Genomic DNA, 21,743 nt, shown 5'->3' with positions numbered 1-21,743 from the left:
ATATTAAAAGCATTATATTAACATTTCCATCAAAAGAGAGGAAAAAAAAGGAAAGGAAAAATATAAAACCTTATTAGGCACAATTCTCAGTGAGTGATATCTGCTTGGCACAGAGCAGACTGGGTCATGTCAAGGAGATGGTGATACACATCATCCTTACGCCAACCCCAAATTCTCTTTATCAGCACTTCTAAATTCTGCTGCTATTCTACCAACTGCAGGCCTTGGGCAAGCAGAAAAGGCAGAAGTGAAATAAAGCTCTGTCATGTCATCTCCCTGCATCACACAGCCCTCAGCAGAAGAACAGAGGCAGAGGTGCAGGTCGAGAATTAAATAAAATAAAAAGGAGGAAAATTCTCATTGCTGGTCCCAAAGGAGCTTCTCTTTTATAGGGGAAAAGCCTTGCCAGGACTTTGCAATCAGATGATAGCACCCCCTGCATTGTTCAAGCACTGTCAAGGGGCATTACACTCAGAAGATAATCCAGCCCTTGAACTCCCTAGGTACTGGTTTTAAATACCTCTGATGAGACCCAACTGCAGCCTATCTGGGTATGCCTCTAACATCTAGCATTACATTTGGTTATGTCTACAAAAACACCAGCTAGGAAGAAAGAGATAATGAAGAATGATTTTATAGTCTTTTATTTGAGCAAAAGCTAAACATATGGATCCTGGCACCGAAAGTATGGAATCTGTGATAAAAACATATGGATATCCATATGGGGGGGGGGGGAAAAGCCAGAAAAAAAAAAAAGCACTTCTTGGCCAGAAATTCTGCTCTCGCATTTTTATCCTGTATGCACAGTGCACCCCCTTCCCTCTGCTGCACAGCGCTGCTGCCAATGGATTAGGATGTTATAAATTCACATGCAAATTTCACAAAATGCTCTACTGTTATCAACTTTATTAGATTTACGAATACAGTCCCGCTTATATTTTTTTTTATTCTCTTAATCCCTTTCATCACTTAATAGCTCAGAAAGTAATGGATTTCGGTAAAAAGGAGAGGCTTATTACAATCAATCCTGTTGCTCTATCTCTGCTCGATGCTCGACTAATGAAACTTATTTTTCTTCAGGACCTCTACAGGAAATCCTTTCCTAAGGAAAAAAAAAAATGTTTAATACGTTGCTGACTTGTAATACTGCAACTGTATTATTCCTCTCCTTTGGGTGTCCATCCAGAGGTTTGTAAGAGCTACTAATTGTACTTTATTCACCAAATTCTAGCCTGTAGTGACACAAGAAGCTACTGAATCTTATTTAATACAATATGCCAACTTACAGTTCAAACGACTGGAGGCTCTCACAGTAATTTTCAACTCTGAAAACTCAAAAGATTAATTTTCTTTTTAAACAGTGAGGGTTACAAGGCCAGAAAGGGCAACTTTATCATAAGGTTTACATCTTAAATAGTCCCACTGCTGAGGATCACAAAGTCTCTGTCATCCAAGTTAGACTCCTTTAAGATCTTACTTAAAGCATGCCACCTTCATAAGGGTTTTTAAAGCTGTCTTGTTTCCCTCTTTGGCATTCTTCGAATGAAGAGGCAAAGTAGAAAATAGAAAACACCCACTCTTCATTATTAAATGCTTTAGTAACAGGTAAGGAACCATTCACAGCTTTACTGCTTTAGCTAAACCTGCAATACTCCAGGGCACCCACAGCCTCCAAGCCACAGTCATGCCCAGGCTGCTTGGCTCATGTGCCTGCTCTCCTCTTCATCACCATTGGAGTCCCTTTCAAGCCTGCAAGAGGGGTTCCAGAGACTGTCCCTGTGCTCTGGGGGCTGCCCACTGGTGCAACTCCACATCGTACAGCCAGTGAAGCTGCCCAGAAAGCTCACCTCAACATGGGACAGCCAGCGAGGGCTCAGACACTGCCTGCAAAATAACTATGCTTGCTCCTAATACCTAGATGCAAAACTGTAAGGAAATGCTTATTTCACTACAGAGGTGCGAGGAAAGAAAAGTACTTTGGCATTACTTTTATGCCAACAATGAAAAAGAGTTTTAGCATTTCCCAATACCTCTCCACAGGAGAACAAAAAATGAAGTTTAATCAATGTAACTACCAACCTACCAAAAGGAAGCTACAGACCAAGACACTCCCTCAAACCAGACTCCTTACAGCTTAAAAGGATCCAAGGAACTATTTTTCTTCTGCTAATTTATTTAATTATTAACATAAATATTTGTTTGCCATTTTGTTTTGCATCTGAACAGAGCCAGAAATGGAAGTATCATGAGAAAAGCTAAAAATATCATAGGGATCTTTTTTAGACAGAGGAGGTGCTGTATATATCCTGGGAAAAAGAATCAAAATTCCATTTCCATTTTCCAGCTGAACAAAGTCTGCAGCACAATACAGTCTTAGCCTTATCTAAAGTCAGTTGACAATAACATGGGATTTTCTACGCTTCTGCCTCTGCTCTGAGGCCACTTCCAGAACCATCCACGAAGGCTACATGATGTAACCAATCACGCAGTACTTACCTAGGAGGCAGTCCTTCCTGGCCCAAGGTTCTTAGGCACAGGAATGACTCCTTTCTAACTATAAATAGTACGGTTAATAATACTTTAATTTTTTTCTTTTTTTACTCATGTTAGTAAAATATGTTTTTTATTACTACAGATCCAAGAAGGGCCATTAGGAAGACAATGGTTTTGTGTCTGGATACATACAACTATTGCAAAGCTTGATCCTACAAATATCTCACATGGTTAATTTTACTCACATGAGCAGCCTGCTTGCATGAATAAAGTTACTCACGTGCAGAAGTGTTTGCAAGACTGAGCCCTAAATCCATTAAATTAACGGTGGAAATATATAAAATATATAATTGATGAACAAGTGAATTAGGATTCTGCTCAAAAGTAGGTAGAAAAGGATTATCACTCAGGCAAGCTCTCTCTCCAGTGACTGTTTCTGATTAGTTCTGAGATATGAATGCTTCAAAATGTAGGAATAAAAAAAAAAAAAGGACTTTCTGAAAATGAAATGCAATATCCAATTCAATTAAAAGAAAACGCTATGATCTGGAATTGAACCAAGACTTTGGGATAATGTTATTTATTCTGTGCCAAGATTAGTAGATGTTTTCCAAAATGCCAGTTTACTTGGATTTTATGGAAAAATTGACCTTTTCACCCAGAACAGAGGCTGCTAATTTTATTAAAGTTGTTAGATATTTCCTCAGAGTGCATCCATGCCAATACTAGTATTTCATTCCCCTATTTTCATCTCTATTCCACTTGCATGGAAGTGGTTTGACAAAGCTATAACCATGGCATTGTTTCCTGCTCTTTCCATATCCACTGCCAATGTATTTCATTATTGGAACTCTGAAAACACTGCGGAGACTTGGAAAAGTGCTGCCCATCCAAAGCTGCTCTCCTCCCAATGGCCATAAGCCCCTGGGTCAGGTAATGTGCACCACGATCATCCCAGAAGAGTCTGAATCAACTCGACTGACAGGAGATGAGCCAAGCCTGTCAATTCATATGGCAGCTTGAGCTCATCATCTGTATTTACATAGTTCCTCAATCAAACTCCTGTGCTCTGTAAACTATGCTTATTACCCTTCTTACAGGCTGATATGGTTTTCCAGTTTGCTCTCCTTACAGTAGAAGCAGAGATCTACTCTTGATAGCTATATTGTCCCTTAATTCTCTCTTTTAAGAGGGAGGGAGCAGTTATTACTTGCCAAACCAGCACATGTTCACAGAGAGAGTGCGGTCAAGTGGTCAGGAGCAGAGCTGATGTTAATTAGCAATGAAATGAGGAATGAACCAGCATTAGCCCTGAGACTAATCAATGGGAAAATCACTCCAAGCAGGCAGCTTAATGAAGTACTATACAGCTGTTTATTTTTAGTCTGTTTTAGCCTGACAACAAAATCCCGATTAATTAAGAAAAAAAAAAAAAAGTCTTTCTAAAACGTATTTCCTTGTAGAGCCTTGCTAGAGCTCTGATTTGTTTGGCTTTTCTATTGCATTTGTCTATACCTTTCTCTGGCAATTAAAGGCCCAGCTAGAAAAATTAAAGCAGGTCAAAAAACCATGTACCCATCAGTGACACACGTTTGTCATTAGCATAACCTGCCACCTCACAGGTGGCCCATTCAGGGCCCTTCACAGCACTTAACTCCCCACCCCTCTGCAGTGGTGGCCAGAGGGCAAACCATCCTGGTCCCCGTCCTGCTCCTGCCACCCCTGTGTTGGAGATGGACTGGCAGAGGGAAGGATGAATACCACGGCACAATTTGGTTGAGGCAGCCTTGGTCCTCTTGGTCAGTTGTCACAGAGCTCTACTGGGACCCTGGATGAGGACACCCATGCATGGTGTATGTTTCAAAATCTGGGCTTTGCTCTCACTATGACGTGATTCCTCACACACAGAATAGATGCAACAGCACTTCCCAAATGTTTGCACTGGATAATCACAGGTCAATCACATGCTACCTGCCAAATAAGTCCCTAACCAGGACATTTGAGGATGACAAGCAAGCAGCCACCCCACCGACATCTCTTTTGGGCACCCCTGTGTCCTGTGGGGTCCCCCCAGCATCTCCCTTTTAACTAAATCCTGTGCTTCCTTCATGCAAAACTCAGCATTTTCTAACAAAGGTGGGTGTAACACAGTTTGAATATGGTGATGGTAGAAGAGGCTGGGGAAGAAACTTGGGAGCTAAAGCCTTTTCCCCGTAACACTATACCAGAAGACAGCACCATGATATAGTTCTTGCTTTAACTAGCTGAAAACATATTTCAGTTTAAGATACAGCAACAGTGAAAAGCAAAAACTTGGAGGTTTTACTTCATTTCCTTCTCTTGAAGACTCCAAATTCACTTTTTGGTGCATTCCTGCACACAACATGGCATAAAATGGCATTTACGTGACAGGAAAATTAATTATGGTTTTGACTTGACACTATAAGCAGGAATTTTAACACCAACAGTAACATGAGTCGGAGACACAGAGGGGTGACAACTCTTCTCCTGCACAATCCCCACCCACCAGAATAGAAACAGGCACAGGTAAAAGGTTGATTGAAACCAGCTTTTATAGGAATTTTGTTTTTTTTTAACTGTGTGTATTAGACAATTCATTGTTTGTTTGATCAAAGTCCTCTCATATGCCAACAGAAGCATGATTTGGGGAGAGGAGTTTCTTAATCTTTCCAATTAAAATCAATAAACCACCTCTGAAACTGTGTCAAAGAAAAACATGGGAAAGAAAAAAAAAAGGACAGTCTTATGCAGGTACATTCTCTGAGCTAAATGTACATATGTGTCTTTAGAGACTTTTCTTGTCTGTCTGTATATTGCAATAAACATCATTCTGCAACCTTTTAGGCAAGTACTGCCTAAGCAAGAGCTGGGTGAACCACATGAACTGTTCTTCCCCAGGAAAAGAAGTAATCTTTAAACTGATATTATCAGCCCCTCTGTGACAGAGACAATTTCGAAGTCAAATTCACCTCCTGAAGATGGAGACATTACAGTAAATGTATTCATTAGATCTCGAGTGACAAGCCTTAATTAAAATGTACTGTGTTTGCAAAACGAGAACCAAAATTGAAGACACTCAAGTACAGTAAATATATCTTTTGCACTGAGCAGAGCAAGACAGACACTAGCTTCCAGTTAACACTCAGCAAAAGAAAACACTATAAAACGAATACTATAGATAAATTTCAATAACATATATATTTGCTAGAAAACATCCCACAGAGCATACATACCGTAATATAAATTCAGACAGACGTGTCTGCGTCCTTAAACACAAATGAAGTTTCTTAAAGACTCTATTGTATATATAAAAAGCAAGTTTTACCAGTTTTTCTTCTTTAGTCATTAATTCTGCAACCTGCTGAAATAAATACTGCTAATGCTTTTCACTTCAATAACTCCATTCATGCAAAGATCACAACATTTCACAAACATCGGTTAAATAAACTGCCTCGTGGGAGAGGCAATGGCTATAAAAGAACTGACCGACTGCTAGGGGGTAGAGGTGGAAGATCATACCTGTTAACAGCACACAGTTGGATCATAAATTTCTCAAGCCTAGCACATGCCATCGCAGTAGAGGAAAAAGGTGTTTGTCTTCTTTTAAAAGCACACATGAACATGTAAGTCTTGCTACCAAAACACAACCTGATTGAAAAGACCCACTATTCTGATTGATTTTCAACTTGGTTATGATTATTTGCAAAGGAAGTGAAGGGGATTATCAAAGCCAACCAAAGGTGCTTACTTGCAAGACTTGATTCCATCCAGGTGTAAAGTTTGATTTTCAGAAAGCTCTCTTTTGGGGGGCAGTGGGGGAGAAACACGGGGAAGAGCCACTGTGAAACAATTTTTTTAAAAGTGCAGACCTGAAAAACAACATCACTAGCCAGGTAATCCCCTTTATAGACTGATTTGATAGCTCAGGGAAAGCTAAACAAAGGCACAATGCTCTGCAACCACAACAGCTGGGTTGGAAATTGCTGCAGATTGTTAGGAGGAGCTGCAAACTAGAGATAGGCAATGAAGAGGTTAGAAATGATAGGTTAAAAAAAAATAAAAAGAGAGACAAATTACTCCAAAGACCATATTCTTTAAATCGTTGAAGCAAAACATGTTTATTTGATTTGTTTGTATGCCTATTAAAAAAATGCTACTTTGGGATTCTAGGAACCCAGTCTGTCAATTTTTCAGCTTCTGCACTTTCATGGTTGCTTAGAGCTGTTTAATGCAAATACACTTCCAATAAGAGATTTCATGCCCCTAAATTACACCCAGTTAAGGGCGAATGAAAATGTAAGGTAAATAACTATAATCAGCCATATTATCTTTCTCTTGGCACCTCTCACTTTACAGGCATATTTAAAGGCATCTCTGGGGTCCTATCCTTTTTAACAAGCGGCAGCGTATTTCCTGGAATATTACTTACGGTGCTGTGCTGTGAACATTACACAGGTTAAAATGTTACCTAGAGACCTAGAAAGAATTGCATCTGTTGCAGAGCCACGCTTGTTGCCATGTTTAGGAACATCTGAAAAGATGAAAGAAAATTTCCAACTATGGGATGAAAAAGAGACTAAGACTGCTTAAAGTCAAGCTTTTGCGTGTGATGCTGTTGATCAACACTGTTGGGGTGTAGCGATTCCAGGCAAGAAAAATGAGACTGTGCACTTCTGGTATTCACTGAGGATGTTCTGGAAAGCACTCAGGATTTCAGTTAAAAAAAGAAAAAGTACAGGAACTTAAAAGTATTTCACTCTCACTGTTATTTTTAAGCTAATAAAGACATGCTTGAAAAAGAAAGGTGATCTGAGCACAGCTATTAACAGCCTCACAGTCCCTTGCTGTCTCCATGAAAAAGTATAAAGTGATAAGCAATAATCAAGGAGTAACTAATTACTCACTTGGCAAAGAAAATACAGAAGAATGGGAATCTTCAGAAGGAACTATATCCCCAAAGTCCTTCAAAACAAATTTGGATTATTCTGAGTGAGCTCAAGTTTGCAGTTGGACACTCTTTTGCTTTGTTTTACAGTAAGATGACTTTAGAATTCTACTAATAAATATTCTGCTTCAGCTAAAAGTGAAATTACTCAGCACTGACTGAGTTAAACCAAAGGACCTTTTTGAGAGAATAAACTCCTCATAATAAACAGATCAGTTTAGCCTGTCTCTCACATACATCCCAATTGCCACCATACCTCTATTTACCAGCTTTTTATTATCTAAGCTATTTTTACATCATTAGCTTGCAGATCTCCTTAGGCTGAGGTTCTGCATTCTCCTAGGAAGAAAATTTCTCCTCAAATCAAATTTCACGTGGTCATTTGTCTTTTGTGAAGCAGCCCACAACGTTCTCAACCAGTTTATTCCTCTATGCAGCACCACTGGAAAGTCTTCCTTGACAATTTACATGATCCTTGCTTATGTAAGTTGTGCTAGACCCTGGGTAGAAATGGATTTCCTCCCACGTGGTTAAAGAAACTGTTGGGGAAAAAAAAGTAGGGGCTCAGGAAACAGATGCACAGCTCTTTCTTTGTGCTTCTGGCATGTGAGGTAACCTTTGGAAAGTCACATTTATCTGAGCCTCAGTTCTCTGTCCATAAATGGTTCCAGTAACAGCCTCACAGGGTGAAGTCCACTTTTCGTAATCCTCAGACAAAAAGTGCTGAAGAAGAACAAACTAGGACAAATAAAGGGCTGCTCTGGTTAGGGCGCATCAGGCTGCTAAATCCATCAGTCCCTAGGACAAGTCTTTCAAAATTACCATGGTATTTCTGCTATCACAGTGAAGCAATGTTGTAGAGCCTCCCTGATCTTTCATCAGCTCGGGAGTCCCAGAAATACCTGTTGAGTTCCTATGAAACATGGTCAGACTGAAAGACAGGAATGTTTGATTTCTGCTATGGGCTCAGAGTGAAAGCCATTAATTTATTGATTATAAATAATAGCTATGTTTTCCGTGGAGCAGGGATTTGGAACAAAATATTGAAAACCTATACAATTGTACAAAAACGAGTACGGTTTTTCAGGCAGCCAGATACATACAGACCTACTTTCCCACACTCTTGCAGTACCTGCTGGCTGCCAAGCACCTTCTCTGATCCATGCAACGCTGCTGATGCCACTGCTGGAGAACCATCTCTTCACAGTGCTGGGAATGAACATACAGCAAGCTCCTGACACACAGCAGGGCTTCACAAAAACATCAAGATGCAAGTTCATGGGAAAGAAAATACAGATGACTACTTTCCCAAGAGTGCTGCAGAATTGTACACCTTAAACCTCATTAAACCCACTAGGTAAATGCAAAACCAGCTCCAACCAGTTCTTTTCTCTTCAACGTGTTTTATCTACAATTTCTTGAATGTAACTGGAAATGTGACTTTCAAATATCCAGGTTTTTGTTGCATGCTCACCTAACCCTCATCTCAGCACCTGACAGAAGGAAGCTGTATACAAGACTTTGATTTTTCTTTTTGAATTAGCAGACATTAAGCACCCAAACTCTCTCATAAAAGATCTGAGGCAGAAGCTACATAACATCCATGCAAGTAATGTTTTTTTCCACTTAATCCAGACCTTAATGATCAAGAGATATCAGAAAAGTGTCAAAGGAGATAAACCCATTTATCCCTAATAATGCATCTACATTTCCTTGCCAGCAGTAGCTGATCTGGGAGCTTCGTTCCTGCACCAGGGATATACAAAGACCTCAAAACTTAAATGTCAATACAATACACTTGTTGATTCACTGGGAAAAGTAAGTCATTGTGTACCAAGTTTCTGTTACAGTCAGTGATGCTCCGAGGCTCCCACGATAAACTCTGTAAATAAAGGTGCTGCAGGACAAAGAACAATTCTTTTTTTGTCTGTTACAAGGCATGTTTTCCTTTGCTTTCTGAAGGGTGTAACAGCCCATATTTCATGGAAATGGGGATCAAGAAGTTCTAGGAGGTATCACCATACAGACCCCACTACCATCACACCAAGGAAACATTATCATCTCTCACATGCTGCTTCTCTCATACCCTCCACAAAGGAAACAACTCAAGCAGTGTTTTGTTTGTGTTGTAAACAGAGACCCTGTGGTTGTGATAGAGAAGCAAGAATGAAGTCAAGTATGCACTCACTGCACAGGACCAGATATGTGACTGGGAAGATGGGGGGAAGTCCAAGTAATCATTTCAGATTATCCCACAAGAAAACCCTGCCTGGAGCACAGACTTGCTCTGCACTGGCTGTGGATTTTGACAGATTTCAATTGATAGAACAAAAAACACCTGAAATGACCGAGACAAAGTCACTTAAACTCATTGAATAGCTGTCCATGACTCCACTTGAACATTCTTTTGGGGGTAAAATGTTAGCACTGATGTTGCAGAGGACTCCATTGTGCTAGAAGCACAAAGCCACTCATCATACTTCTTGTCACAGGACTTCAATAAAAATACCTAAGCAAGGCCCAGCCACAAAGAAACTGAAAGATAAACACCTAGGATTTCAAACAGGATTTAAAACTGCCTGGAAGCCAGTGTTCAGATGCTCACAGAGACTTGCTCTGTTGGAGCCAACACTTCTACACACTGTACGAAAGAGATCAGGCTGAGTGCTACTGTCTTCAGGTCCAAGGACACCAAATGGTGTCTGTGGGCTGCAAGACAAAGGTATAAACACCTAGGAAGAGGCCATCTTTCGCCAGAAGGGAATATAATTTTCTGATCACCCAGAGATAATGGTGATCATACTTTGTGGACATCATGATGTGAGAGATTTCAAGCAGGCTCCTGAGTTGCAGACTAGAGGGAGTGACCGCAGGCACAAATTTTTACATAAATTGTGGTTACCAACTCTTAGCACACGTTCCTCCTCTTCACAATCATCAACTCCATTTTGGAGGGTTTCAGCCATCAGCTGTTCCTCAAACGTCCCTTAATCAGGCAAAGACAATCAGCTGTCTCACTGGCTGGCACTATGGTTCTCAACAGGAAAGGGCAAGGAGAGAAGTCATCTGCATATCTCAGCAATTTGGCACTTGCATCACCACTGCATTTTCAGTTTATTTAGTGCCTATGAGTAACTAGAGAAAAAAATAATATGAACTTGTTGTATTCCACCTCACTGCCTGACAGGTATAGCCTTTCTTAAGAAAGCCCACAAGCCATTCTAGATCACCTAAACCCTACCTTTTCCTTTAGTCCTGAAGGAAATATAACAGGGATTGCAAATTTTATCCCATCAGAGGTAGAAGTTCTCCCACTGATTTCAATAGGACATAGATGATCCAAAGAAAAAGAGCTGTCTCTTAAAATAACAGATGGATGAGTAATTCCAAAGGTTTCATAGAAGGCTTTAAGCCTGTATTCATGGATATTAACAGCATTTCAACCAACCAAAAGCATAAAATTCATCACCAGAGCTAAGTATCACCTCTGTCCTTCCCACTTCTAAACAGTTCAATAAATGGCTCCATTGTTTTCTGACTAGCATTGTATAGATCACAGCTAGAGCCAGCTTAGAAGAAGCAACACCACACACCTATGAGACACTTGAACATGTTATAGCCCTCAGCCTCAGTTCTGCAACTGTTCTGCTTCTTGGTAAAAGCAGGATTTAAGTTGTCCCAACATGAAGAGTTACATAGCTTTGCTTGTCTTATTTTCACTTTATTTCAGTTCTGTTTCTCCCTTAGTCTCATTATGTTTTGCATTTAAAACCAGACTGCTTATTTTTATTGTTGCTTTCTTCTCATTTCCCATTAGTTTTCAATTCCAGGTCACCAGCACAGTCAATGGGGAACTTTGGCTCATGGATGATGGAAAAGATTTTTACAGCCAGTTATTTTTTACATTTTAAGATTCATTGAGAAATAATGAGTTATAAGAGTCATAAAAGCTGTTGCTTTTGCCAAAATAAAGTTCTAAATAAAATGTTTAGCAAACGGCTGCCACTGTTCCTTTAAAGGGCAGCAAAGTGAAAGAAGTGACACTGACGAGAATAAAGTCATCCTCCCCGGCTCCCTTTTGCAGCAGATAGGCCTCAGCTCCTCACTAATCATCATCTGTCATTCAATGAATTTTGCATCTTTAAATTGCAAAGCATGCACTAGAAGTGAGGGAAAAGCCTGTGCACAAACTAAGGCTCCAGCTCTTCCCTTCTGTTCCTAGGCCTCGGACACACAAGCTGATAAGAGGCAAGCTGTGGGCTGGATGTGCTCTCAGGTATCAGCATGCTAACCAGCATCGAAGCCTTGACTTCTTTTGGTTGGTTGGTTTGGAATATTTGTTTGGTTTGGATTTTGGTATTTTTCTTGGGGTAGGGTGGTGGTGGTACTTGGTTGGTTTGTTAGTTTTTTGGTTTACTTTTTTGAGGTAGGCATGTGTTAATTCCCACCTCAAACTGTGTCACTACACAGCTTGATAAAGAAAGGAGGTTATCTGTGCATTTTAGACTTCTTCTGAGTGTTGTTTGCAGATAAGTATGGAGGTCTCCACTACTTTGCTTTTTGTTCTGCTTTTTTTTTTTTTTAAAGTGGATTTTCCACGTTTGCAGTGTTTCCTGCGTACATGCTTAGAAACACCCTGATCCTCAGAGGAGAAACTTTGTGACCCCATCAGGGCTGGCACTCTTCTCTCCCAATTCTGCACCCAACTACCACTAGATGGATGCGCCTCTACCAGAAACAGGATTTTTTCTTCCACGCTATGCCTTACACTGAAGTCCCTTGGGTCTTTGACTGGAGGCCACCTAGATGATAGCAAAACATTTCATAGCAGTTTTTTTTTTTAAAGACATATCCTAGCCACACTTAATTCCCCTCACAGAGGTGATTTTCAGGAAATGAGAGTGTTACTGTTGAGCACATAACAAGGTGCTCCTTTTGCCAACATAGTCCCTGCACAATCAGCATCTCAGTCACTGTTTTTCAATGTGTTCTGAAGTCCCCTTAGTAAGGAAAATGCTACGTACCACAGACATTTATGTGAGAAATATGAAAGATATTTAGTGCTGTGGTCTTGGACAAAAACCTTTTGCTAGTACTTGAATCCTGGTTCGTTATGTGCTATTGGTATATTCCATCTTTGTTTCAAAATAAAACTATACTTCAAAGAGCAAATGGGATATTAGGTACGTCACAAATCTAATACGTAGGTTTTAATTTTTATATAACTAGGAAGCATTTTTAAAAAGAGAGTTCAAGAAATACCTGCCTTCAGAAGATTATGCTGTTACGTTTCTGCACACTCAACCACCCCATAACAGCTATAAAAATAACAGAAACTGAGATGGGAGAAACACTTCCAAAATCCCTGGACTCTTATTTAGTGACTATAGATGCAGTTGCAACACTTTGACAATTTGCATGTTTAAACTTGCCTGGATATTTTCGCTTAGCAGTCAAATATGCTCAGGAAGAGAAGTTTGACAAATAGATAAAACCAGGAGACTTGCCCTTTAAACCTTTTTTGAGTAAATTCTTTTCTACCAAGGTGGAAGGAGGCAGGTATCCTTAAAAACCAAAATACTTTGCTTATTTAAAAATAGTAGTAAGGTGGCATTTAACAAGCTTTGTTCACAGGTACTTTCATGAAGCCATAGGACAAAATTAGCATGGCCCTGTGCTCATGTGAAACAATTTATATGGGAAGGACACGACTACAGTCTTCATGCCACCAGACCAGCTAGCCTGCCATGTGTTGCAGTGCTGGGAGGGTGCATCAGCAGCAATGCTGAGTTTCTACTTTGAAATGAAATTTTTCTACTAAGCCTAAGTGACTTTGGATCCCAACTGCAGTAATAGTTGTGATCCCCATCAGACACTTCTCCACCCCAAAGACAAACCCCATGATACTAAAAAATAAGCAACTCCCTCCAGCTGCTAAATTATGAGGGCTTAGATTTTGGTCATACAACTAGTTTGCAGATGTATGATAACTACATGGCTAGTATACACTTAGAAATCCTGGGGCTGCATCAGCAGATCGGCTAATTGTGTTAATTAGCTATTTGCATGCACAATTACCTGATTTGTACAAGTAGTCAAGGTGATCATACATGTAAATTAGGCATGAATTTGCACAATTTACTCAGCTGAAAATCTGCTATTCTACTTATTTTTAAGCACCAGAGATCAACAGCTACAGAAGAGTCCGGTGAATTACTGTCTTTATGGTTCATACATTTCCCGATTTTTACACTCAGTGTGGGCAAGCACACTTGCACGTATGGTCACACAACCATGTATACAGAAATGGGCACGTCACCATCAAATAAATTCATAAAAAGAGAGTGATCTGCATCCCCATACAGACAGAAATTTACTTCTTATTTCCTAAAGGTGTTATTTTCCCCTTTATCTCTTCAGTGCTGGGAACTGCTGAGCTTAACAAAGTAAACTTGAGTTCAGTTATCACAACAAGCTCAGGAAGCTCTGCAAGGAACAGAAACCCAAACAACTTCAATGCAAATACTCAACCTGAAGCCCTGAAGACTGCTTAACATTTAAAGCCCCACTGCTGCCATGCTGACTTGCTGGTTAGGGGGTTTCAAACACAAATGGGTCATCTACATTTAATGTGAAGTTATAACATAGCTTGCCAAACAAACGGATGTTTATGCCATCGTGGGGCTGTTCAGGGATTCCAGAGTGGAACACACAGCTATTATAAAAAGCAAATTCTCTGAAAATTGCACACCTACCTCCTCCCCTCCTGAGGTAACATCTTTAGCTGAAGAGGGGTTTGGGATAGTACCATACGGACAACAAAAGCCCAAGGATGGAGTAATGCAATGCAATCTCAAATATATCTCTGCCTGTTTCAAGTGGCAAGGTAATCAAAAATTTTCCATTCACCAGGGGCAATAAAAACACTAGTTCAGCCAAGAAGAAACAAAACCCATAAGCTGATTAAGGCCAACACCTACACGTTCATATCAGAAAAAAAAAACAAAACAAACCCCCAACCAAATGCTTGATATAACATAGTCAAATAGAAGGTTAAAAACAGGTCTCCAATCTCAAGTGCTGTGCATCTCAGAGTTTCAGTAGCTGTGGTCATTTACAGGACTTCCTCAAGCAGAAACAACACTTGTGGTTAGAGATGATAAAGTAATCCTGACAACTAGACCTTACAGAGAGGTTCAAACTCTGCTTCTGTCCCTCAGCACACATTAGTGGAAGATTCTTGTGCCGTTGTTTGCAGCTTCTTCCCTTCTTAAGTAGAAGATGCTCCCTGGCCTAGGCAAACTCTGCTTTAGGCATGTAGCTCTTTCCATCTCACCTTTTGTCCTCTCCTCATGAGCAGTCACTAAAACCAAAGGCCCTTCCAGCCAAAGGTTCTGGGGCAGAGCTGTTAATGGCTTCATGTACACAATTCATATAGCAACACAACTCCTCGGTTTTTTACTCCTCGGTTTTTTCATCACTTCGCTGTGTGGTGCAAATGTGTGTAAAACAGTAGGGACCTCTGGAAGAACATCGGGGCTGCACTGAACAATTTCTGATGCAGCTGCTGATGGTTAACGGGGCAGGACAAGTGTTTGCAGTGTTGCACCTCAATGCCCTGATTGATTCACCACCACCACTGGAAAGGAGTCCAGCTCACTCTCCAATGTCTGAATATTTATGTAGCCCACTGGCTTTAAGGATGGTACCACTAAAGACTGAGCTAGAACCACTTCTGTATCTTTTCAGTAAAGCAGCACATTTTTCTTATGTTACATTTAACAAAGGAGGCATGCTGAATGTCCACTTCCTGCAAAAGTACTATAGATAAATATAAGTACTATAAATACATTCAAAATAGGAGTCAAGTTGCAATTCCACATCCAAATACAAGTCAATCCCTTTGAGACCTGGGGAATAGAGGAGAGCCAGACCCAGCTCAGCCCAACACTCCTCCCTGGCAATGCTCCCCAGGCACATGTGTTCAAATGCGTTTATCTGGGAAGGCTCAGGTCAGTTCAGTGCTGTAGGAGCATCTCCCGCAGCTGGAACATCCGAAGCAGGTAGCGCTCCATGTTGTAAACTGCTCATGCAGCAGGACTGAGAAAAAGGCATCTCCTGGTCACCGGCTGTTACCGACTACAGGAAAATGAAAATACAGCATCTCCGCACCTGTTCACCTGATGGTGAAGGAAGGAAAAGCCATTACCGAGTGACAGGAGACGAAAAACCAAAATCCACTTCAGCAACTCATCCCAGTACTGGTGATTAATCTCACACTCCCACAGCCTGATGCACATTAACCAGATAATTAATAATTTCTTTAGGGACTCCAGCTCGGCAACTGTTTTATCAACCTGCACAACACTAGGAGAGAAATGCTGCATTTGTGATCAAACTGCTGGAACTACCGATATGTTCTGCAGGAACAGGAAAGGCTTCAGAGCAATCTGTGAGCCCAGTTTTACAAGTAACTGTAACATATGTGCAGAAATCAAGGCTGCTCCTTTATCAGTGCAATCACCAGACTCAAAAATCTGAGCAAGATCAGCATGACAAGAATAATTAACAGCAATGACCAACTCCCATTCAATACCCCCAGTCTTTCCCCAACAGAAGTGCTTCTCAGTATTTTTTAAAACACATTTTGCTTGTTGCAGTAACACAGTATGTCCAATCATGCACTCCCACTATCCTTGGTATGAATAATAAATCAGACTCATTTACCTTACCACCAAAAAGGTAAAATATTAAAAAAAAAATATTTAAGTGTCATGAGATGCGTGAATTCTACAAGCCAAAGGCTTTCAAACAATTCAGTGCAGAGGATGGTCACACTTTGCATAGCTCTTGCTAACAACTTTTTGCCACCCTCTGCGCACTCACGCTCCATGCTCAAGGACAGTCACACAGGATCTGAAACACAATACCAAAGTGCTGGCACCACATTATCTCCCCCAGCACTTAAAAATGGACTGCTGAGAAAAATCACGGTAAGTATTCTTTCTGATATTAAACTCTCCAGTGTGTTAGATATATGTCAGTATCAAGTGATTAAGAATGACTGATAATTAATAAATCACATCCATGGAGGGTGACCGGGTATTATTTCTTTCAGCCTCTGAAAAGAAGAGCTAGATTCACACTTCTGCCTAAGCATTTTATCTTTCCAAATTAACAATCCTGTGTAACTGCTGCTAGCAAGGAGATGTTCCTTTTTTTCCAGTGGTCTTCAAAATAGTAAGTTATTTGGGCTGCTTTTCTACTAATACTGCACAGTTATCATTACTGTGCAGGTAAGGAAACAGAGACCCATTATGTGTGAGAGTCTTAAAGCTTCCCCACCACAAACAGAGTGGGTTCCTAAACACAGCTTTAACTTGTCCTTTCATCACACAACCACTCTTCCACCGGGAAGAAGCTGCAGCTTTTGGCTACAGCTCAGCAGAGTATCTGCCTTCTAAAAGATATTCTGCTCTTTACACTCAGGTCATGGAAACGGGCCCATGCAGAGCTCCAGCGTTAGCCATGCTCATCTGCAGGACTGACCAGATATTTCTACATGCATATCCAAAAATGATACATTTCCTCCAAAGTTTGTTCTAAGACTAGGCTAGTAATGAAGAATGCTTTTTCTTCTAGTCCTTAATAGGGCTTAATTTGTATTTTTCTTTCATATAATATTAACTGAATGACGTAATACAGCAATTTTTTAATCATGTGCTTTAGTATTTATACAACTCTGCTCACTGTATTATTTGAGCCCCTTCATTTTCATAGTGTCAGTTACCATTATTCCATTAAATTAAATCCTTTTACAAGCATCTTTTTATAAACATGCACTAGAGATAACATAGCCACATGGTGAGGATTCAGAGACTACAGTAAGCAGATTACACCTGTCTTGATTTTCAATGTAGCTGTCGGCAGAGTATATTCTCCCATCAAACTGCACACAGATCTCCTCATTAAAGCTACAGGGGAGAATAATTACAGAACAGTACATTGCAGTTTACCAATTGGTCTTGCATACATAATGGCCTATGAAAGAAAAATTGCATCCTCCAACAGCTGGGAAAATCTTTAAATTGTTATTAGTATTATTATAAAATAGCCAACATTTTAAACTATTCAATAACTTGCCTCCTGTATGCAAAGCAGACAGATAGAGGTGATCAGGTCCAAAAAGGTCTTCAACTCCCAGCCCATAAATATAATTATTTTTCCCTTTGCAAACACTCCATTCCCCAACCTTCTGTTCCACAGCAAAATCCCTTCCTTCTGAGAAATTATGCTGACTGCAGAGTAAGCCTTGAAAGCAAATGGGTGGTTTTCTGGATCTCCTAAGCCTTGCTGCTGAGCGTAAAGCATCACATTTCCCCACATCCTCACTCCTTGGTGGGGAAAACAGTGAGTCCATCAGGTCCCCACCATCCTTCTCCCAGCAGTCAGGGGAGATGGGGGTCTCAGTGGCCTGTTATCTTCAGCCACATCTGAGCCTTTCTTTGGCACCACCAGCAGATCTTCTTGCTTGGCAGCTGGTTGCTGAGGTGCCGCCTGCCCCAGACAAATGGTGCTGGGGAGGCTGCAAACATCTCCAGGTGGTGCAGAAGGGAGCAACCTCCTGGTGTTTCTGTCCCTGGCTTTTCATGCTCCAGAGCTGAAGCGTCCAGAATATACTGAACTGGCAGTCCTGTGGAACATCAGGAAAAGTGATTTTTTACCTATGTTGATACTTAAGACATGTGACCCGTGTTTGTGTTAATGGATAAAAGGCAAATCTATTTTTGGATGTTATTTGCATTCCAAGATCCCAACTGTTAGGACCTTCAGGCCACTCAGCAAACAAACCCATCACTCTTCAGGCACCACTTCTGAATACCAGCTCTTACTCATCACACAACAGACAACCTAAGAGAAAAAACCCCAGATATGAGAAGAGCCAAATTCTTCAGACGAAACAAAGCCAAGTTAGCTTTGCTAACTTTCTTGCTAGCCAACAACCAAAGCATCCTAAAGCCCCTGCAGGACATCCTGACATGCTCGCCTACTCTGCTAAACCGGGAGCTAAGAGCTGAGAACTTCAGCAACAAGGGAACATGCTGCTGGACCAGTCTCACATATTCTGGTTCTCCCAAAAGATTTACACAGGATCAAAGACTCCAAAAGAGACCCTTTTGTACAAGGAGCCCCACAGCTACCTTTTCCCAGCTTTGAGGAACAGAGACAAAAGCCACCTCGGCACGCAGAGGGATACTTACCATGTAAATGCATCTAACTGTTTGCAGCATTAAAATCACTGAACAAAATCGCTCTGTGAAACGACTCTCAGTACCAGCACTGCAAAGGATTTGCTGCTGCACTTTACCCAGCTGCACCTCCCAGACGAGCTGGCACGCTGCAGGCTTTCTTCCAGTCTCTCTCAGCTCATTACTCGTAACAGGGACACGCTGAGGACAGAAGCAGAGTGGAAAACTAAACGGAGCAGAGCCTGCTCTGGCCAGCAGGCAGCCCACCACCAAGCCAGTTGCTCCTATGGACTAGGAACTCTTTGAGGTTCTCTTAGACAACTCCCTGTTTGCAAGGCTGCACCGCATGCTCCAGGGTTAGCTGGCGGCAGGCAAAGAGAGATCACCCAGTCTGACCTCCTGTGCAAACACTGCCTGGTAACCTTCACCCATTTAAACACTGCTTTCAACTCAGCAACTCCAGCACTTTTTCTAATTAGCAAGTTCGGGTAGAGAAATTCCTGGGCATCTCAATCACTGATTATTTTCCACAAAGAAAAGGGGGAAAAAAAAAAAGAAAAAAGATTGATATAAACTTTCTGTCTCTGGTGCAAACATCACAAATTTTGTAAACTTGTTCCTGGGGCCCCAGCAGGGGCAGAAAACACCCTGCAGCAACCACCAAGAAGGGTGTCCTCCACCAGGAGTTCTGCAGCAAAGTCCAGAGGTGATGACACATGCACTCAAGGATATTTTATTCTGGCCTTTACTCTGTGAGGAGGAGCCCAGAGAGACCTCCTGGGGCTTAGTTCGTATTTCAACTCTCCCTCACAGAGCAATCTCACAGTAGAGAAGTGAAAAATAGCTTTGCCATCAATTGCCACAGTAGTAAAGTTTAGCCCTCTGGGAAAATTTTCCTTGACTTCACTAGTTCTGGACCAAAACATTAATCAAATAAAGCACATTAGCTATTATAGCTTGTATTAAAAATATAAATACCTCACAAAAACTGTGCTTTCCTAGGATTAAGTTTTAGATGTCTGTACATATCTTTTCCTTCCACTACTGTTCCCTGACACTACTGATCATGCATATTCAAATCATCCATTTAAAGGTACTCCGAAACAAAACAATCCTTTATTAATTCGGATTACATACTCCATGACTTTTCGGAAGAATTGTATATCCAATGTGTCTTTACAAAATATAGTTATTCCACCTTCCTGTTCTTTCTAGAAAAAAAAGCCAGCCTGGCAAGCAGAGAGAAAACAGGTATAAGACTACTACTGACTAAGCCATAATATATAGGATTACCTGGAAATTACCAAATTAGGAACATGGTTTTCCTGAATGGAGAGGGAAGGGTGAATCATATCCACCCCAGAAAAAGGCACAGAAGGAAAAGGGGAAAAAAATTGTATCAATTGAGTGGAGAAACCTGTCAGATATTTCAGTAGATCAGGACTCTGGCTATGTATCGGAGAGGAGAAGCCCTGATCAAGTCACATGCCCTTTACTACAGAAGATAAGATGAAAAGGTTTCAAAGGAAACTGATGGTGACAGTTTCTTCATTTGTATGCAATGTGACATACCAGATCCAAACTGTTGGCTACTTTTTGAACTATTTGTCAGGGGAGAGAAATTATTATTTTCTTTTATATTTTACTTTCAAGAACTCTTAGTCATTTGGGGGTTCTCCCCCCTGCTCTGTGTCCCGCCACCCTCTGTTTTATTTTTCAACCAGGATTCAAACATTCACCTTTGATGTAACATTTTTGCTGTGCATCAGAATAGCTATGCCAAGCTTCAGAAGGACAATTGAATACAGAGAACGAAAAGGATGACATCACTTCAAACATGAACTTTTAATAAAATTATCCTGAAGAAACGTCCCTGGTGATGATTATTTTCTTTTCCCTGAATCTTCTGTTTTACTCTTTCCATGCATTTGCAACAATTGAAATTACTGCCAGGCTAGCGGCTGTAGTTGACTCGGAGCCATCAACTACTCACAAGCAGAAGTATTTCTCCCTGTTTCTCAGTGATTCTGACAACAAGGGTGTTAAATACAACACAAAAAAATAACTCTGTAAGATCACAAGTTGCATGTATAGCCAATAGGCTGTATAACAGCTATATTCACAAGGCAAATAAATAAACTGAGGACTTGGGACTAGCTCAGCTTCTCCAGGGCCAAGACTTGATGGGTTTCAGCCCAGTGTTCCCTGTTGATGTGCAAAATCTGCAGTTGCTTGTTATGTTAGTAAACTTCCTCCAAATCATGCCCTTCTTTCCAAAAAAAAGGTACCAAACACCTTGTCAAAGTTCATCTGTCCTAAAGAATGGCACTCAATATTCATGAGCCAATGACACGTTTAAGGTAATAATATTCTCCCTGAAGTGTTGTGAAACATTCAGAAACTGCAGTAGTTGCAGCCATGTAAGTATCTGAGACTGAGACAGCCAGACACGAAAAAATATGTTGCAGTCTCCTGGGTGAAGGAGAAGGTACTCAAACCACAGGAAAGCGATACAACATTCACTTCTAGCTCTGGTACAGCCCAATAGATCAAATTTTAAAGTTGTAGAATTTCTTTTTAAATGTGAAAAATATTTTAAATGTTTCAAGATCTTTTATAAATCCTTGAGAATCCTAGAATCATGCTAATAAGGGACGCTGAATTTATGGACTCAAGTCTAAGCCCTTTTAAACATTCAGGGGAAAGAAATAGCTTTTTCAACAATATTTCTCTCAATCAGCCCAAATATTTTTGAAGTAAATTGTTTAGAATACATAGCTTACATGTACGAGTCTACTGAGAGTTTACAGAGATATTTATAGAGAAATTACTGCAGTACAAAGATTTAGAATCACTTAGAAGGTCTTAAAAAGCATATGACAATACCTTTAGTGCATGAAGCTGCTGCCAGAAACTCCTGTCAGTGAGGTTTTTTCCCATACTATCACCTGCTCTCTGTCCATGCAGCCTAGACCTTCCTGGGGGCTGTCGTAACATCCCTTGTAGGGCAGCAAGAGGAAAAAAAGCTGCACCTT

The 21,743-nt window shown here is 40.7% G+C and overlaps 1 protein-coding gene across 11 annotated transcripts in view; it reads right to left on the bottom strand.

Moving 5' to 3' along the window:
- The window catches only part of ESRRG (estrogen related receptor gamma), a 391,578-nt gene that overhangs the window by 261,700 nt on the left and 108,135 nt on the right, over window positions 1-21,743 (bottom strand). For 2 of the 11 annotated variants that reach the window (XM_017812797.1, XM_017812806.1), the window contains exon 1: window positions 18,721-19,079. The exons of 8 other annotated variants lie outside the window; for them this stretch is intronic. In XM_017812797.1, coding sequence (XP_017668286.1) covers window positions 18,721-18,750 — 30 coding nt within the window. In that variant the 5' untranslated portion in view covers window positions 18,751-19,079. Of the gene's footprint in view, window positions 1-18,720; window positions 19,080-21,743 lie in introns of those variants that run through there. One more of the 11 variants, XM_017812801.1, reaches the window with a different exon arrangement.

Source organism: Lepidothrix coronata, unplaced genomic scaffold (assembly GCF_001604755.1).
Source record: "Lepidothrix coronata isolate B3197 unplaced genomic scaffold, Lepidothrix_coronata-1.0 Scaffold38, whole genome shotgun sequence".
NCBI lineage: Eukaryota > Metazoa > Chordata > Aves > Passeriformes > Pipridae > Lepidothrix > Lepidothrix coronata.
Note: the sequence above shows the minus strand (reverse complement) of the source record. Positions and strands in the feature narration are given on the sequence as shown.